This window comes from Macrotis lagotis, chromosome 2 (assembly GCF_037893015.1).
Source record: "Macrotis lagotis isolate mMagLag1 chromosome 2, bilby.v1.9.chrom.fasta, whole genome shotgun sequence".
NCBI lineage: Eukaryota > Metazoa > Chordata > Mammalia > Peramelemorphia > Peramelidae > Macrotis > Macrotis lagotis.
In genome coordinates, this window is record NC_133659.1 from 35,817,852 (window position 1) to 35,837,910 (window position 20,059).

Genomic DNA, 20,059 nt, shown 5'->3' on the forward strand with positions numbered 1-20,059 from the left:
GAATACAAGGATTCCTCCATTATCCATCTCTATAAAGGTAAAGGAAATAGATTATCCTGTGACAATCACAGGGGTATTTCTCTTTTAGTCATTGCTGGTAAGAGTCTTGCCAGAGTCCTTCTCAATAAGCTGGATCCTTCACCTGGAAGATACTCAACTTCTTGAGAACCGGTGTAGCTTCAGAAAGGGTCAAGGATAGTCAATTAGGTGTTTTCTGTCTGACAACTCCAGGAAAAAATGCCAGGAACAGTCTCATGACATCATGTTTGCTGAGGTTCATGATAGTGGACGAGATTTCCCAGTCCCAGTCCAATGGAGTAAAACAAGGATGTGTCTTTGCTCCCATACTTTTTAGCATGATGTTTTTGGCCATGTTATCACATGCCTTCGAGGAGGATGAACATGATACTGCACTGCCAGCAAATTCTTCAGTGGAGGTAGTGTTTTGTGTGGTCTTCTGTTTTCAGGTGATGGTGCCCTCTATGCAGCCTCTGAAGCTGAGATGCAACAAAGTATGGATTGATTCTCTGTAGCTTGTGCTCATTTTGGTCTAATAATGCACACCAAGAAAACACAGGTGCTCCATCAGCCAGCACCACACCATCCATATGTGGAACCAATGAAAACAGCAAATGGAGATATGTGAACAAGTTCACTTACCTTGGCAGTATCCTTAAGGAGGTCCCCACTGACAATAAGGTTGACACTCATTGCTAGAGCCAGCTCAGTATTTTGGAGGCTCCAAAAGTAAGTATGGGAGAGTATTAGTATGGGTATTAGACTGACTACCAAACTGAAGGTCTACGCAGCCACTATGTTGATCTCATTGCCACAAGCCTGTGAAACCTGGACAGTGTACCAACTCCATGTCAGGAAACTGAATCACTTCCATTTAAATTATCCTGGGAAGATTCTGAAGATCACCTATCAGGAGAAGATACCAGACACTGAGGTCCTTTCTGAGCTGAACTGCCTGTATTGCAACATTACTATAGAGTTCAACTATGATGGGCTAGGCACATTGTTAGAATGCCAGATGTACACTTGCCAAAAAAAAAAAAAAACTATTTTATGGAGAAGTCACACAGGGTAACACTCACAAAGGGATCAGAAGAAGCGATACAGAGACACCCTGATATCTCATTGAAGAACTTTAGAATTGATTGTACAGCATGGGAGACACTGGCAAAGGACCACCCAGCATGGCATGCCCTCATCAGTGAGGGGGCTACACTGTATGTAGAAAGCAGAAGTGAAGCAGCTCAAAGGAAATGGGTTATCCATAAGTTTAGAGTACTCAGCCCAGGTGTTCCCATGGATTATTTGTGCCCAACCTGTTGTAGAGCATTCTGACCTCTTAACGATCTGATTAGCCACAGTTGAACATGTAACTTTTTTTAAACTATTGTCAGTTTTATTCGATCTTAATATACATTTATACAGGCAATAAGAAAAAGGCTCCCAAAAACAGTTCGGTGAGTTATTCCCTAGTTTCCAGAAGGCATGCAACACACTGTAATTTATTTCAAACAAAGTGATGTCATTTTGGTCTTCTTCGATAATGAAGGACAAGAATCAACCAATATGGATCTGTGTTTAGCATGGTTAGAGATGTAGAACCTATATTAGATTGCTTTCTGTCTGGGTGGGGAAAGAAAATGAGGGAGAGACAAAACTGTAAAAAAAGATTGTTGAAAACTACTGTTATATATAGTTGGACAAATGAAGAAATGAAAAATAAAAGACTGCATCAAAAAAACATGAATAGAAAAATGGAAAAGTCCCTTCCTAACAATAAGGACCAACCGACAGAAAGCTCCTCTGATATCCATATCATGTTAAATAAACCTGAGAAAGACTCTTAGAACAGTGAAGTCAACAGTTAATTTATTGGAAGACAAGTCACAATCATACAAGACAAGCTGACACAGGGTGGGTCATGAGCTGTTATCACTATTATCACAGAATACCTCCCCCTGTTTAGATCACAGATCCACTGGGGTATGATGATTTTTTAAGCAGAGATGCCTTAGAAGTGATGAAGAAATCCCCTCTGCTAGGCACACATCCAGGGGTGTGCTAGGTAAGTAAATGTTTAACAACTAAATGTCTGGAAAAAAATCTACACACAGATGATTTTTATATTTAATCTGTATTATCAATATTTTCTCCATCAATTTCTTAAGTCTACACAATCAGTAAAACCATCACTCAGTATGGTTTGTAGCATTTGCTGGTTTCTGAGGCATAAATGCCCACACTGAAAATTTAACAGACTCCAAAAACTGGTTCATCCCCTAAGAAGGCAAAGGAAGAATGATAGGCTCCATATAGATAACATTCACAAACATGCTTTTTGTAGAAATAAAGAACTGAAAACAAAGGAGAGTCCAATTCTGAGAGAATAAGATGATGATATTCAAAGAAGACCATGAATCAGGAAGGTGATGCCATGACAAGCACCTGAATTGGATTTGAGTGGGGGGTGTATGGGTACACAGGCTATTCTAACAGCCATGACACAAATCATCTCCAAGTAATCTGCCACCTGGACAGTCTCAGGAGCTGGCATGCCGCCCTGAGAGATAAGGTGAGCTGGAGTCCTTGGGAGCTGGACATTCTGCCCCATTGACCAAGGGCACTAGACACAGTTGTGCCTCATCGTCTCCTCCCTAACCTACCCTCCATCCTGTAATGCAAGATGCTGCACGTACACCCTGATTTAACCACCCATTACCTCATTATTCTTTGTTCTACCCCGGAAGACCTAACAGTATATATGTAATAGCTAAGCAATAATAAAATTGAGCTGGAGGCATAAGGCAGTAGTGGCTTGACTCCTTATTCTCAGCTCCCCTCCTGGAGGGAGGTCACCGCTGTGGGCCCCAAGGAAGCAAGCCACAACAAATGGTGCAGAAACCCGGGATTCCCCCGCTGAAGGACGCTTCAGACTCGCACTCCTCCTTACTGGCCAAGGTAAGTGCCCCATTTGGGCCTGTCTCTCGACAGTACCCCCTGCCCCAGTGGCCCCATGGCTATTAGAGCCCCTTGTAGTCTTTTATCCTAATGGGGAATCTTCCCCCTTCTTCCCAAGATACACAAGTACGGGTTCTTAAGCAACTCCTAAGTTCCCGTCACCTGAAATGCACTGAAAAAGAATGTAAGATAACACTCCAGGTGGTTTTTGTTTTGGCCCCCTGGATTGAAGCTGGTCACATCCTGGATCCTGATGTTTGGGGGCGTGTTTTGACACTTGCCCGCAGAACTGAGGTCCGTGGTGACTTTTCTCCCCCGCTGCCCTTCTATCCGATTGTCACTGCAATACATGCCTGCCTTTCAGGGAGAGAGGAAAAGCCTCAAGATATTTTACAGGCAGCTTTAGATGCAGAAAAGGCAAGAACAGAGAGCCCATGCCACCTCACTGAGGTCTGCGATGAGGGCACTCAAACTGATGAGAAATCCATTTGCCCCCCCTCCACCTAAGCCCTCCCCAGATCCTCTGCCAGACAACCCCCCCGCCAAAAGCCTTCTCATCTCTACCCTAAGTTGCCTCGGGGAGATGACTGGATCCAGCCTCCCCCGAAACATCAAGATGCTCCCCCTGCCCCCTCGGAAGCAGCTAACAACTTCACGGATTCCTGTCAGATGAGAGATTTTTTTCTGGGTCTATTGGTAATTATTACCCATCCTCTCCTCTCCTCAAGGGGATTTCAGCACTCCCCATCCTGCTCCTCTTCTCATCCCCCCCCCCCCCCCCATTCTACAGGCATATCTAGCCTTTATAGATACAAAAGAAAGTGCCTGGGCTATGTAATCTACAGTAATGGATCCATTTTATTCACTCACAGGAGCTCTCTCACCCAGTCTGTGCAACGGGCAGAATTGCAAGCCCTAGCCTTGGTCCTTGCCCGCTTCCATTCCTCCCCCATCCTAATGCAAGGGAGAGGGTTTGCTTGTGTTTTTCCCACATATTGCACCGGCCCACTGTAGATTCCCAACCCTCTGATCTGATCCAACAAGCAGCAGCAGCAGCCCCCAGACCACCCAGCTCTGTAGCAGCCCTGACCAAAGGAATGCAGAGAATGTCTCTAAACAACAGTAGATGAAACCTGAGATGCAGAGGACTGAGGAGGGAAAAGACGATCCCCCCAACCTCCCCGCAGCACTCCAGGACAAGTTCCTCACCTTGGCAAAAAGAGTGATGGACTTTTAACCTAGAGGACACTTGTCTCTTCACCAACTCCTTGTTACTATGTTACCCCCAAAGCATGAGTCACCCCTCAGTGCACACTTATCCCCTCCCCCAGATTCTTTTATGATGCATCTCTTTTCCCTGCTCTCTTTGCCAGTAACAGAACTGTGGGTCTCCCCACACGCTCACCAGAATAACAATCAGCCACACCATGTCCCAGGACTCTTAAAGTTTCCAGTTCTGTTGGTCCTTGCATATCCGTACTGGGTCCCACTAACCCGCTCATTCCAAGGGGATCCTTTTGCCTTTGACTCCTCTACTATGAGGATCAAACTCCACACCCCTCCCTGCCCTTTTCTCCCTGACACTGGACACTCCCCCCACTTCTGGTCTCTACAGATCCCCTGGACCCCATGTAAAAAAGCCCCTGTACGTTTCGTGTTGTTTATTATGTTCATTACTATTTCTTGGTGTTTATTATGGTTATCCAGTTCCCCCAGCCCTAAATGAAAAACAAGCGGGATATGTGGGTACACAGGCTATTCTGACAGCCATGACACAAATCATCTCCAAGTAAACCGCCACCTGGACAGTCTCAGGAGCTAGCTTGCCGCCCTGAGAGATAAGGTGAGCCGGAGTCCTTGGGAGCTGGACATTCTGCCCCACTGACCAAGGGCACTAGACACAGCTGTACCTTATCATCTCCTCCCTAATGTACCCCCCCATCCTGTAATGCAAGATGCTGCATGTACACCCCGCTTGCACCCCCCAATTACCTCATTATTCTTTGTTTTACCCCAGAAGACCTAACAGTATCTATGTAATAGCTAAGCAATAATAAAATTGAGCTGGAGGCATAAGGCAGTAGTGGCTTGACTCCTTATTATCAGCTCCCCTCCTGGAGGGTGGTCGCCACTGTGGGCCCCAAGAAGGCAAGCCACAACAGGGATGCGGCTGTGCTAAGTCACCAGTCTCACTTTCTCCTCCAGATTCATCTGGGTCCACTGGCCAGATATGAATCAGGAAAACTGGAGATGACCCAGGATGTGAGGCGATCAAGGTCACACTAGGAAGTGTGTGAAACTGGACTTGAACTCAGGAAGATTAATCTTTCTGACTTTCAGGCTCTAACTGCTATTCCACCTAGATGCCCCATAATCAAAATAAAATTTTATTTTATATTTAAGGTAACAATACCGTATAAAGTTTAAATTGATTACTCTTTTACTTACCTGTGGGCTTGAAAACTTTTCCCATCAATACAAATATCAATATCTGGGCAGCAGTGCTTTTTATAAAGTTTCAACAAATCTTCTCCTAACTCAGATGCAGGTTCCAGGTCAGAACTGTCTATAAAAGAAAAAACAGTATACTGAAACTTTTCCAGTATTCTATTTTTTACAAATAAATGATTTTTTTGTAAACTAAATTCCAAAAAAGCATTAGTAACATAAGGGAATGAATAAAAAGCACATGATTTTAAAAGTAATTTATATTTGACCTTTAGAATATTTTTATACTTAAATGTGAGCATGTTTATTATTCTGGGGAAGCACATTCTATGACTTTTCTCATCTATAAATCCTATGAAGCTATGAATACTTCAAACAAACTAATGAAAATGCTCTGCTTTACAAGAAGCTATGAAACTCTGAAAAGTCCATGGCTTCTTTTATATACTTAAGTTCTCACAACAACCCTGTTGTATAAATGAGAGGATCTACTATGAGATAAGCTTGGTGCTAGTCACTGTACTGTAGCCTGCAGACATTTCCTATAATTCTTGATATAAAGCCCAAAGAGCAGTTAATATCTTTTGGTTGATTTTAAAAAACATAATATTTATACAGTACGTAATTCTGTTAATAGACTTGAACTGGTTTTCAGCACATGAACTTGTTATTGAAAAACCAAATTTAAGAGATTGTACTAATAAATTGTATTGCATTTTCTGAGTAGAATAACCTAGAAATTTCTGTAACTTGAAACCAGAGAAATAGATCTACTTCAGAGCTGCCTCAAGAATGAGACCTATTCCAGAATGTCCAAGAGAAGCTGTTTCCTGGGACATCTGGGACTCATGATGAAGTTGCTAATTAAATGGACATTGGGAGTGGGTTACCAGGTTATAAGATTTGAAGTTACTTAATACTAATGATCATTGTTATATACTACTTTAGCTCTTTGTTTCATTATGCTTATGTTTGCTGAGTTTTCTTAGTTACTATGGTAACATGGAAACCTCTCTCAAATTAGTCCAAATTAGCCCTCTAAATTTTTTGCTTTGTAGTCTTAATTTTCCCAAGAAGTCTATTTAAGGTTTGTCTCCTTAGGGGATATATGAGAAAATGAGTCTGCTTGTATTCTTTGTGCCTCATTCCTTTGATGTCCCTTAAAGTAGACTACTATTCCATCCAGAAATCTCTAATAAATAATGCATAAATTTATATACATGATCCTAAAAAGTTGAGAACCCCAGGATTAATTTTGCCTTTATTCACCACATTGTGAAGCTAAGTTTCAGCTGATTTTGGAGGAATAATCCTTTCCAAAGATCACCAGCCTTTAGGAGTATCACAAAACTCCCTCTCTTTTTGTCTCACCTCAGTGTTTCCCCATACTGTCCACCAATGAGGGTAGGTGTCTCAATTCCTATGATTTTTCTTTTTCATTACCTCTAAATTGTATATTAATTGTGAGGAGGACTAAGTTTTGGGATCCTTGGTTTACTCAACTCGGACCCATTTTGTTTTGCAACTGAATGCAAAGCTAAATTTTTTTTACAAATTATATTAGCATATATTCTTGTGTCAATATAATTGTGATCCTCCACCAACAAGTCCCACCTATAAAATCGGAGTTGATCCCATTTTCACTCATCTCTTCTGGAACTTCACATTTAGTAAGAGAGGAATCAACCAAACTTCCATCTTGAACTTCCATTTTTGTCAAATTACTCTGGGAAGTGGGTGAGCATCCATTGCTTTCCGCATACTTTCCAGAATATACATCAGCATTTAAGAGTTCCTGTTGTAACCTGTCCCTAGGCACCTTCTTTTTCAGAATTTCTTCTTCGTAGTTTTTTATGTTTTTGTCTGATGAATACACAACTCTGTGATAAAATAAAAGATAAAAGTTTTCATTAAAGATAATATTTTGAAAATTCCCAATGCAGTGTGTTCTGAGATATTTCACTGCAACAAAATCCCAGTAATCTAGACAATATAAAAGCCAATATGAAAGATTATTTTAAAAGAAATAGAATTTCAGTAGTTTCAGAGAATGAAGAGCATCAACATGGTAGAGACTGGAGCATAGATTGCCAGGCTAAGATCTGAGAAGTCCCAATCTAGCAGGGGCCCTTCTGCTACTAAGTTCCTCTGCTGCTGGAGGTGAGGATTGTAGCAGGAAGTAGAGGTGTCATTGATAATGGTAAAGCTAAGAAGGATAGGTGCTATTTATATTGGCCTTTAAGGTTTGCAAAATACCTCAAATATATTAGCTCATTTGAACTTTACAACAGACCTGTGAAGTGGAGGCAATTATTACCCTCATTTTTCAGTAACTTCTAAGAGGGTCATACACAGGTGGGGTGGGACCTGAATGCAGGTATCTCATTTACTCCCATTTAGATGGAGTAAAAAAAAAAAGCAGGTTTTAAAATGAAGGAGTTGAACTAGTTAATTTTTTTCAGGGTTTTCCCATTTAATTGACATCATTTTGATAAGATCAGTCAGATTTACATAACAGACAGGCTCAATCCTTATCACAGACTTCACCTTTGGGTTTAGCCTCATCCCCCCCCCCCCCCCCTCCCAGTATTACAAATTCACAATCCTGTTTTCACAAAGCACAAAGCCACAAGGAGGGAAGGCTATAAGGGACTGCTGGATTTTAGGCCATTTTCTTTCAGGGGTTAGGGGGTAGAAGGGAAGAGAAGAAGTTGAATGGGGAGTTCCAAAGCATTGTTCTGGGGATGTGGAGTATGAATCAATAAAATAAGACCTACAAAAGGGAAGGGAATGTGCACCATTCACTAACTTTCTGTTTTAAATCTGAAGAGAAATTAAAGATTTGGAATAGATTTGGAAAAGAAAAAAATACACCATTCTTTAAAATAGATTGAAGCAATGATTTTTAAAACAAAAAATAAGAACTAGAACATATTAAACTTTTAATTTGTTTACTGCAGAAAATTAGTAACTGCCATAAGTTAACGCCAGGAGATGGCCTGATTGTGGGGTGTTGGAAATGAATACCATAATTGAACGTAGAAAGAAATATCTGTCCAGGCTTTGACTTTGTCAAGACTTAACTTGTGCAGAAGGAATTGGAAAATCTCCAAAAGAAACAATCAGATGCTTAAAGGACTGTGTACAGACCATGCTGTGAGAGGACCAAGAAAAGGATATGAGGGTGGTTAGAGCTTGGAGAAGAGACTGGGGAGATGATGGAAGGATGAGATACATTTCTTTGACTAACTGAAGAGATGTCACAGAGTAAATCAAATGTTCCACTGACCTAAAAGGGTCAAATTACAAGGAGCAATGAGTAAAAGTTGCAATCAGGCATACTTGGGCTTGATGTAAAGAAAAATCACAAATAAATGTATTGAATAATACTTCTGAATAGAAGTGAAATGAGCTATGTTAGGAAGTAGTGAATTTTCTATCGAATTGGATATTTAATCAGAGGCTAAAAGAACATTGATCAGGAATGGTGTAGCTATGGGTCAAACTAGTTGATGGCAAAGGTTTCTTCCAACTGTGATTAATTCTATGTAATTTCAGAGGTCAGAACTACAACAAATGGAAAGAAGGAAAAAGTTACAAGGAGACAGATTCAACATGAAGAGCTTGATTAAACAAGGATTCTGTTTCATCAGTTAATGTGATTTGTGTTCAAACTGCCACCAGCAAAATAGGCAGATCAGTGGCAATCACTAGATTAAAGTTCTAGGGCATTCCCTGGGCACAAAACAGTCCAGGTACCAGCAATACCTGTTTTATGCACATTGGGATGGTTTCACATTAAGGAGGCAGAGAGGTCACCTGGGGGAGATAGTCCTTAAAATTAATGATTCCTTGAGACAAAAGGGGGAACTCGTAGTCTAACAGTTTTAGCTGAGCTGTCAGTTGCTGGAGATAAGCAAGGGGAGTTAGCTTTCATTTGAATTAGGAACCATATCCTTTTTAATCTGAGTACAAGAAAAGTTGAGTTTAGTTTATGGTCCTTGAGTAGTTCATTGCATTCTAATCCCTAATCTGAACCCCTGGAGCATCTAGAACTAATCTTGATCCAGAATAGTTATCAGGCCAAGAATGAGACTTGAATACAGATCTTCCTGACTTCTGAGTTCAGTATATGCTGCTCCTGCCTTACACATACTGAATACTTAATAAATATCAGCTGGATTAAATAAAAGTTAAAGCTATCTAAAAATAGAAGTAATAATAATAATAATAATAATAATAATAATAATAATAATTCATTAAAGACTGAGTTTCCCATCAGTGGAGCCACTCAAACAAACACCAGACAACCACTTGTAAAAGGCTTCCCATAGGGGCGGCTAGGTGGCGTAGTGGATAAAGCACAGGCCCTGGAGTCAGGAGTTCAAATCCAGTGTCAGACACTTAATAATTACCTAGCTGTGTGGCCTTGGGCAAGCCACTTAACCCTCTTTGCCTTACCAAAAAACCTAAAAACAAGCAAACAAAAAAAAGGCTTCCCATAGCAGATTAGAGTTGGATTTGTTGACCATTATGGCCCTTTTTACTCCCAGATTCAAGTAAATATGATTTTGTTAAAAAAACATTTCATTTCTACAAGGCTTTGCACAGATTGCCTCTGCCCCTCAAGTCAACCCCTCTTTACCAAATCTATCAGAATCCCTTGTTTCCTTTAAGGTTTAGTGCAAGTGCTACCTCCAATGCCAGGCTTTTCTCAATGCTTCCAGACACTAACAAAGACACTTATTATTTTTTCCTGTGTTTTGCTTCCTTATTTCTCTTTGCATTGCTTTGCCCAACAAAATTTTGGGAATGGTTGTTTCATTTTTGTTCCTGTTATCACCAGAAGCTAGTACAGAGACTGGCATTTAGTAGGTACTTAATAACTGCTTTCAAAATTTAAAGTGAGTTATACATAGTGATCAAACATAATTCACAAGATGATAATGAAATGATTCAGATCCTGTATAGAAGAAGTTCACTTTCAGACTCAGCCAATGTATGATTTTGTTTTGCTTCCACAGATGTATTTTTTTTTACAAGGAAAGGGTTCTATTTGGGGAAAAAGAAAAATTAATAGTAATAGTGATCAGAGAAAAAAGAATAATAAAAAAATTTATCAATGAATCATTTAAAAATACCCAAAAGAGAACAGTAGGTGGTTTAGAATGGGGAAAAAAAACAAGCAGTCTTGTTATTTTCATGCTAAATTCAGTCAACATTAAAAAAACAAATTATGTATTGAAATTTCAGTTTGACATTTATATTCTAATTTTTTAAATACTCATGTTAGTTTCATAAACTGATTTAAAAAAAGAAAAAAATTTACTTTGACCAATCTCTTACAATATTGTGATTTCACTGAGCATGTTTTATAGTGTTCCTGATCACAATGCAATTAATATGTCAAATGTGAAAAGGAAGATTTGCAGAACTCTGGAATCAATAAGTAATCCTTCTATTTGGATTCCACCCAGATATTTTTCATTACACTGGAGAGCAGATCTCCTTGTTTTATAATTTGTTAATATCAATGCTTATCAAACTACTACTACTACTACTACTAGCTTTTGTCCTGTGTCTTTCCTCCATTCTTTTTGTAGTTAAATTCAGAAGCCCAACTAGATCAACGTTTCTACTTCCCTTCCTCTCTTAATTCTCCACACAATTTATATTCTAACCTAATTGCTCTCTACCAAAATCATCAAAATTACCAAATCTAATGGACTTTTCCTCAATTCTCCTTGACATTTTTGCAGCCTTTGACACTGTCATCTCTCTTTAGATTGTCAAGACACCCTCGCTCCTGGATCTCCTCCTATCTGGTTGACCATTCCTTTTCAGTAACCCTTTGTAAGATTTTCATCAACCTCTCTCCAAAAACTTTTATCTTTTCCCTTTATATAATTTCATTTGGTGATCTCACCATTTCCTATGGAATCATTTATCATCTGTACTAATCCTTTCTCCTGATCTCTAATGTCCCATTTTCAACTGTCTCTTGGACATCTTGTCCCGTAGAAATCTTAAATTCAACAAGTACAGAAATGAACTCATTATCTTTCCTTCACTTCTCTTTCACCTTCAAGGATAACCGCCAGGACCTCACTCTCCTTTACTACATCCAATCAGCTGTCAAATCCTGTCCATTCCATCTTTATAACACCTCCTATATACAATGCTTTCTCTCCTCTGACCTGTTGCAGGCTTTCATCTCCTCATGCCTGACTGGTCACTCTGACTCATATCTCTCTTCATTCCAGACCATCCTCCATTCACTTGTCAAATCAATCTTCTAAAGTACAGGTCTAACCATGTCAATAAGCTCTAGAGTCCAGGACAATTAGGTGGCCCAGTAGATAGAACATCAGCCCTAGAGTCAGGAGGTCCTGAGTTCAAATCCAACCTCGGATTCTTGATACTTATTAGCTGTGTAACACCTTGTGCAAGTCACTTAACCCCACTGGCCCACAAAAAAAAAAACAAAACCACCCACACTCACACACAAAAACAACTAAAGGGTATGCTTGCCAAAAAGACTATTTTATTGGGGGGGGGGATTGGGGGGAGTAGAGCCAAGATGACAACACGGTGGCAGGAATTCTCAGAAATTCTCCCCCAGAACACTCCAAATGCCTTAAAATTATGACTGTAATCAAATTCTAGAGTGGTAAAACCCACAGAAAGATTGAATGAAACAATTTTCCAGCCAAGATAACTTGGCAAGATCCGAGGCAAGGGTCAGTTCCACCAGGTTGGAAAGGGCCAAAGTGGAGCCCAGGGTGCACTGTGCCAGAGTCAATGAGCTCCAGCCTTCCAGGAATAGCCTGCAGAAGTTTCTAGATCTCTCAGTCCAGGGATTGCCAAAGACAACTTGGAAGTTCAGCAGAAAATCTTCTGCACCAGAGTGAGCATGGAGTCCAGGACAGCCCTTCCCTGGGCACCTGCAGAGCCACCTGGCAGTTGCTTCCAGAGCACTTAGTCCACAGTTGATAAGGAGGTTGGTGAAGATCCCAGAGGTCTTTTCACTATTTCTGGGGCAGGACTCTGTTGCTTTGCTCATACTCAGATTCAGGTTGCAGTCTGGGGACCCATACTATCATAGCAGAGTAAGGACCTTCCTCACAGCTCCAGGATAGAGGGGAATGCCTACAGTCATACACAGACCAGAACACAGGCCAGGAAAGTAGTCAGAGTCTCTCTTAAGACCTTGGGGGGGGGGGGGGGGGGGCGGAGCCAAGATGGCAACATGAAGGGATCGAGTCTTAGGAGCTCTCTGATAAAAACTCATAAACTAAGGGCTCTAATTAAACTTTCAAGAGACAGAACCCACAAAGGGACCCAGTGAGGCAGTTCTCCTACTCAAGGTAACCTGGAAAAGAGCAGAAAGGCTCTGCTCCCCGGGGTCGGAGGGGCGGCCCACCAGAGAGGTGGTCCACCAGAGCCAAAGAACTTCAGCCTCCCGGAGGCAGCCCCAGCTCCCAGCAGTGGGGGAGTCTCCTGAGCTGCACTCTGGGGAGCACCAGACACAAAGTGGGGGAACAGCAGGGAACCTCTGCCAGAGCAAGCACTTGGAGCCCAGCCCTCAGGGCACACAGCAAGCAGCTTGGTCTTTCCCCAGCCCTGATCCAGGAAACAGAAGTAGGTGGAGCTGGTAAGCAGGAGCCCCCAGGGCATGAGCCCATTGAGCTGAGGGAGGGGAGTGAAGAGAGAGAGAGAGAGAGAGAGAGACTGCCCAGCTCTGTCCTCTGCCCCTGGAACAGGACTCTGGGGCTCTGACCACATTCAGATCCTGATTCCAGTCTAGGCCCCCCCATAGAACAACAGGGCCCCTCCACCTTGGCCCCATGGCAGAGGGGGGCACTTATGTTCATTCACAGACCAGGAGGGAGGACAGAGCCTCGCACGCTGAGACCCTTGTGGGAGTGTCCCAAAAGCTAAGGAAGCACACCAAAAAAACAGGCTGAGGCTGGGAAAATGAACAAGCAAAGAAATAAGAGGAAGACCATTGAGAAATATTTTGCAAATGAGCCCAAGAAGGATCAAAATACTCAGTCTGAAGATGAGGAAGCACAAGCTCCTGCATCTAAAGACTCCAGGAAAAACAGAATTTGGGCTTAGGCTATGATAGAGCTCAAAAAAGACTTTGAAAATCAAATGAGGGAGTTGAAAGAAAAACTGGGAAAAGAAAGGAGAGAGATGCAGGAAAAACATGAAAATGAAGTCAGCAGCTTAGTCAAGGAAATCCAAAAAAATGCTGAAGAAAACAGCATGCTAAAAACCAGCTTAGGTCAAATGGATAAAACAGTTCAAAAATATTGAGAAGAATGCTTTAAAAAGCAAATTTGGCCAGATGGAAAAAAGAGATAAGAAAACTCTCTGAGGAGAATAAATCCTTCAGACAAAGAATAGAATTCAGGGAGATTGATGAATTTACCAGAAATCAGGAATCAATACTTCAAAACCAAAAAAATGAAAAATTAGAAGAAAATGTGAAATATCTCACTGAAAAAACAACTGATATGGAAAACAGACTTAGGAAAGATAATTTGAAAATTATTGGAATACCTGAAAGTCATGATCAGGAAAAGAGCCTTGACATCATTTTCAAAGAATTACTACAGGAAAATTGCCCTGATATTCTAGAAGCAGAGGGAAAAATAGAAATGGAGAGAATCCACCGATCCCCCAGAGAAAGAGATCCCAAAAAAACAACCCCTAGGAATATTATAGCCAAGTTCCAGAACTCCCAAGTCAAAGAGAAAGAAAATATTACAAGCAGCCAGAAGGACACAATTCAAATATCGTGGAGCTGCAGTCAGGATCACTCAGGACTTAGCAGCATCTACATTGGAGGCTCATAGGGCTTGAAATACAATATACCGGGAGGCAAAAGAGCTTAGAATGCAGCCAAGAATGAACTACCCAGCAAGGCTGAATGTCCTCTTCCAGGGAAAAAGATGGACTTTCAATGAACCAGGGGAATTTCAAAGGTTCCTTTTGGAATGGCCAGAGCTGAACAGAAGGTTTGATCTTCAGATACAGGACTCAGGTGAAGCATGGAGATTGGAGGAGAGGGGGGAAATATGAGGGACTTAATGAGGATGAACTGCATGTATAGAAAAATGATACTGATAATATTCATATGAACCATCTCAGTTAATAGAGCAGGTAGAGGGAGCTTTTATAGTTGAAGCACAGGAGAAAGCTGAATTTGAAGATAAAATATGGTGTAAAAATGGAGTCAATAGAAAAAAAGGGAAATGGAAAGGGAGAAAGAAAAAGGAGAGGGGGAATAGTCCAAGATATTTCACATAATAAGATTTTTTTTATTACAATGAGCTATTGCAATGATATGGAAGGGAGGAGGCAAGGGGGAATGAAGGAACCTTTCCTCTCATCAGAGATGGCTAGGAGAGGAAACAGCAAATATACTCAATGGGGTAGAGACATCTGGAGTAAGAAGGAGTGGGGAGCAGGGGGAAAGGGTGGGGATGTGAATAAAGGAGGAGAGGATGGACCATGGGGGGACAGTGGTCAGATATAACACATTTTCTTTTTTACTTCTTGCAAGGGGCTGGGATTGGATGGCCTGCCCAGGACCATAGGGCCAGGTGGATTCTCGGACTAAGGGGTGGTATGGGGGCTCAGGGCTTCTTGGCCCCAGGACCAGGGATCTGTCTGCTGCGCCACTCAGTGACCCTACAGCAGAGTCAGAGTGAAAGGAGAGAGAAAATATAGTACATGGTAATGGCAACGTTGGAAAAATATGCAAGTAACTTTTGTGATGGACTTATCATAAAGAATGTGATCCACTCACGACAGAGTTGATGGTGTTTGAACAAAGACTGAAGCACATTTTTTGTTATTATTATTTGGGGGAGGGTGCAGGGCAAGTGGGGCTGGGTGGCCTGCCTGGAGCCACATAGCAGAATGATCTTTGGGTGTCTGAGGCTGGATTGGGACCCAGGTGCTCCTGGCTCAAGGGCCAATGCTCTGTCTGCCACCCAGCCACCTCTACTATTATTACTATTTTACTTTATTTTGGGTCTTTTTTTTCCTTTCTTCTTTTTGGTTTTTGCAGGGCAGTGGGGATCGGGTGGCTTGCATATCACATGGCTGGGTGATTATTGGGTTTACGAGGCTGGATATGGACTCGGGTGCTCATGGCTCCAGGGCTGGTGCTTCGTCCATTGCGCCACCTGGCCATACCTACAATTATTACTATTTTTTTATTTTAATTTTTTTTCTCTCCCCTTTACTTTTTTGCCCAAGCAAGTCTATCTATATTCATGGGGGGAGGGGCATTTTGTTTACTTGTAAACAAGTATATTTTATTAATGTAAAAAAAAATCTGTACGAAATGAGAATAAAAAAATTAGAAAATAAATTTTAAAAAAAAGACCTTGAAGGAAGTGAGGTCCTGTGGGGGGAGGGGTCCCAAAAACCCTCAAAAGCTTGGGAAATTGCATCCTCCACTCTGGAAGCAGAAGCAGAGAGTTAAAACCAGGGCACAGGCTGGGGAAATGAACAAACAACAGAAGAAAACAAATTTGACCACAGACAATTACTTTGGTCCCATGGAGGATCAAAATACACACTCAGAACTTAACAGTCAAAACTTGTGGACCCAAAGCCTTCGAGAAAAATATGATTTTTGTCTCAGGCTATGGAAGACCTAAAAAGATTTTAAAAATCAAGAAAGGGAAGTAGAGGAAAATTTGGGAAGAGAAATGTTAAGAAAATTAAGATGTTAAGAAAATCGTGAAAAACACTGTAGAAAATAACATCTTGAAAACCAGCTTAGGTCAAATGGAAAAAGCAATCCAAAAGGTCAATGAGGAGAAGAATTGACCAGCTAGTAAAGGAGATTAAAAAAAAAGTTCTCTGAAGAAAATAATTCCTTCAAATGAATAATGGAGCTAAAGGAAGCTGATAAGTTTGTGAGAATTCAAGAAGCAATAAAACAAAACCACTGGAAAAACAAGTGACCTAGAAAACAGATTCAGGAGAGATAATTAACTTAAAAATTATTGGGCTATCTGAAAGTCATGACTAGGAAAAGAGTCTAGAATTCATTTTTCAAGGAAATTTCAGGAATTCCAGGAAAACTGCCCTGATAAGCAGAGGGTAAAATAGAAATTGAAGGAATCTCCTGAAAGAGATCCCAAAACACTCCCCCCCCCCACCCCGCCCTGGAATATTACAGCCAAATTCCAGAACTTCCAAGTCAAGGAGAAAATATTACAAACAGCCAGGAAGAAACAATGCAATTCAGGATTACGCAAGACTTAGCAGTGACTACATTAAGGGCTCATAGGACTTGGAATGATATTCCAGAAGGCAAAAAGAATTTGAGTTACAAGCGAAAATCAACTACCCAGTAAAACTGAACATTCTCTTTCAGGAGAAAAGATGGACATTCAAAGAAACAGGGAACCTTTAAACGTTCCTGTTGAAACGACCAGAGCTAACAGAATGTTTGATCTTCAAGTGTAGGACTCGGGTGAAACATAGAGAAGGTGGATGAGAGGGGGAAATTATGAGGGATTTAATGATGTTGAACTGTTTGTATTCCTACATGGGAAGATGATACTGACAATACTCATATGAACGTTCTCATTTATTAGAGCTATTAGAAGGAGCAGATATTTCAAAGCACAGCAGGGAGTTGATTATGAAAGTATATTATAAAGATGGAGTTAATGGGTATGTATTGGGAGAAAGGAAAAGGAGAGATAGAATGAGCTAAGATATTTCATATAAGAGTGTCAAGAAAAAGCTTTTGCACTGGAGTGGAAGTAGAAAGTTGAGGGGGAATGAGTGAGCCTTCATTCTCATCAGAAGTTCCTCAGAGAGGAAAACACACACACTCAATAGGGTACATACCTTACCCTAGAGGAAAAAAAGGAAAGGAAAGGAATGGAGAAAGGGGATGGAGGGGGAGAAGAGGAAGATGTAGGGGATAGAAGAGAGGAAAGATCATGGGAAAGCAGGGACCAAGGAGGGAAAGGGTGAAGAGAGAGAGAAAGAATAGAATAAATGGGGGTAGGGAGAAATAGGATGGAGGTAAATACAGCTAGCAATAGCAACTGGGGAAAAATACTGAAGCAACTTCTCTGTTGGGCTTTTTTTTTACAAGGTAATGGGGTTAAGTGACTTGCCCAAGGTCACACAGCATGGTAATTATGCGTGTTTGAGTCCAGATTTGAACTCGGGTCCTCCAGACTTCAGGGTCAGTACTCTATCCACTATGCCACCTAGTTGCACCCTCTAATGAACTTTTGATAAAGAATGCAATCCATCCCAGAGAGAGTTGATGGTATCTGAACACAGACTGAAGTACACTTTTTTCCATTCTGTCACTACTTTTCTTGAGGTATCTTTGTGGGGGGAGGAGGGATTATGTTTACTTTTACAAGAAGTCTATTATAATAATGTGTAAATAAATTCATTAAAGGAGAAGTCACACAGATAAAGTGCTCACTGGGGGGGGGGGGGTGTCAGAAGAAGAGATATCAGGACATCCTAAAAGTCTCTCTTAAGAACATTAGAAGTGATTGTAGGGACAGCTAGGTGGTGTAATGGATAGAGCACCGTCCCTGGAGTCAGGAGGACCTGAGTTCAAAACTGGCCTCAAACATCTAATAGTCACTTAACTGCACTGCCTTGCCAACCCTCCCCCCCAAAAAAAGAACTGATTGTGAAGCTTGGGAGAAACTGGCACAGGACTTCCCAGCATGCTGTGCCTTCATCAGAGAGGGTATTGGCTCTAAAAGTCAGTCAGAACTTATGCAGCTCGATGGAAATAAGAGATATATAGGTTTAGAGTCACCACCCCAGGTGTTTACATGGATTATTTGTGACCATTCTGTGGAGCATTCCAAGCTCATAATGATCTGCTCAGTCATGGCTGGACACACCACATGTTTCTAACATAATGTCATCATTTTGGTCTTCTTCATTAATGAAGGATAAGAACCAACCAATTAACTCCAGGATCAAATAAATTGTATTTGGTTTTTAAAATCATTCAAAACATCCTACTTTTCTAATCTTCTTATATACCTTACTCCCATCTATATATTCTGTGATCCAGAACTGGTTCCTTATAAGACATTGTATCTCCCAACTCCATACATTTTCATTAATGGTCCTCCATGCTTGAAATGCTTTCTCTACTATATGGCCTCCTTCAGCTGTCAGCTAAATCACACCTTTTGGAAGGAGTTTTTCATAATCTTCAACACTAGGGCCCTTCTTTCTGTTACAATCTCCAATTAGTCCTACAGATATATCCTGTGGGCAAATAGTTGTTTGCATGTTGTTTACAGAACCATTTTTTAACCTTTCTTCATATTCTCAGCACTTATTATGGTCCCTCATACATAGTAGGGTTCTATATATGTGTGTGTGTGTGTGTGTGTGTGTGTGTGTGTGTGTGTGTATGTGTGTCACACACATGCATATATTCACACACACACACACACTAAATAATAACAAATGCTTGTTGACTCGACTAAAAGTCCTCCTGTAATTGTATGCATCAGAGTTGTCATCCCATAATTTTAATCTTAAATGTGGGAGGCAACTTTCACAAAGAGCTACCATATTAGTCATGGATGTACAGTATAAATATATACTGTACAGTATACTATACTGTATTTATACTGTACAGTATAAATACAAAATAGTTTAGCAAGGACCACACTAGAAATTGGGGAAGAAGTTCAAAGGTAAGGAGGAAACTACAGGTAGGGAGGCCAGAGACAAGAGCATCATATGTGGGAAATAGAGAAGGTCAACTTGGAAGTATCAATAAGTGAGGGTCTGGGGAACATGGAGAAAAGAAAAAGACTGTAGTTTAGTGGTGCTGGGTTTTATAAGATAAATGGAAGAAAAAGAATCAAAAGAATAATTTCTACAACACTATTAACATTGTAACTACAAAGAACCGTAAAACACTTAAGTCATTTGATATAATGACCAAACACAATTCCTGAGAACCAATGATAAAGCATGGCACCCACCCACCTCCTAATGGACAGGTGATAAACTCAAGATAAAGAATGAGACCTGTATTTTTTGAACATGGACAATGATGGGATTTGTTTTGTTTAACAATGCACATTTGTTACAAGGTTCCTGCAACCTCCTGGAAAAGAAAGGCAGGAGGAGCGGAGGGGAAGAATGCATGGAAAAGATGGGGAATGAACTTTTAATTGAAAAAAAAACTTTCTATTTTATTTCAGAGACAAAAGAAAGTCTTTGGAGTAGATTGAGTAGTAGTCCTATGGTAAGATTTGCACTTAAAAACAATCACTTTGGTTATAGTAGCATGAACCTAGAGTAACTGAGAGACTCAAGGCAGAGAAATCAATTAGGAGACTAAGTGATCTAGGCAATGTTATTAGGACTCAAACTATGGTATTATAGTGTGATCAGAGAAAAAAGCATTTCAAAGATGTTGTGGTAATAGATATGGCAAGAGTTGGCAAACAATTGGATATTAGGGATGAAGGGAAAGTATAGGATAATCATAAGTCATTCTCCCATAGATAAAACAATCAAAGGAAATGATTAGGCAGTTTTCAAAGAAAGAAATCCAAGCTATCAACAGTCAAGTCATTAATAA

At 40.7% G+C, this 20,059-nt stretch overlaps 1 protein-coding gene across 1 annotated transcript in view; it reads right to left on the bottom strand.

Moving 5' to 3' along the window:
* Window positions 1–20,059, bottom strand: part of BTBD8 (BTB domain containing 8) — a 135,149-nt gene that overhangs the window by 102,018 nt on the left and 13,072 nt on the right. The window contains 2 exon segments of the mRNA XM_074221683.1: window positions 5,425–5,542; window positions 7,039–7,304. Of these exon segments, the coding sequence (XP_074077784.1) occupies window positions 5,425–5,542; window positions 7,039–7,304 (384 nt within the window).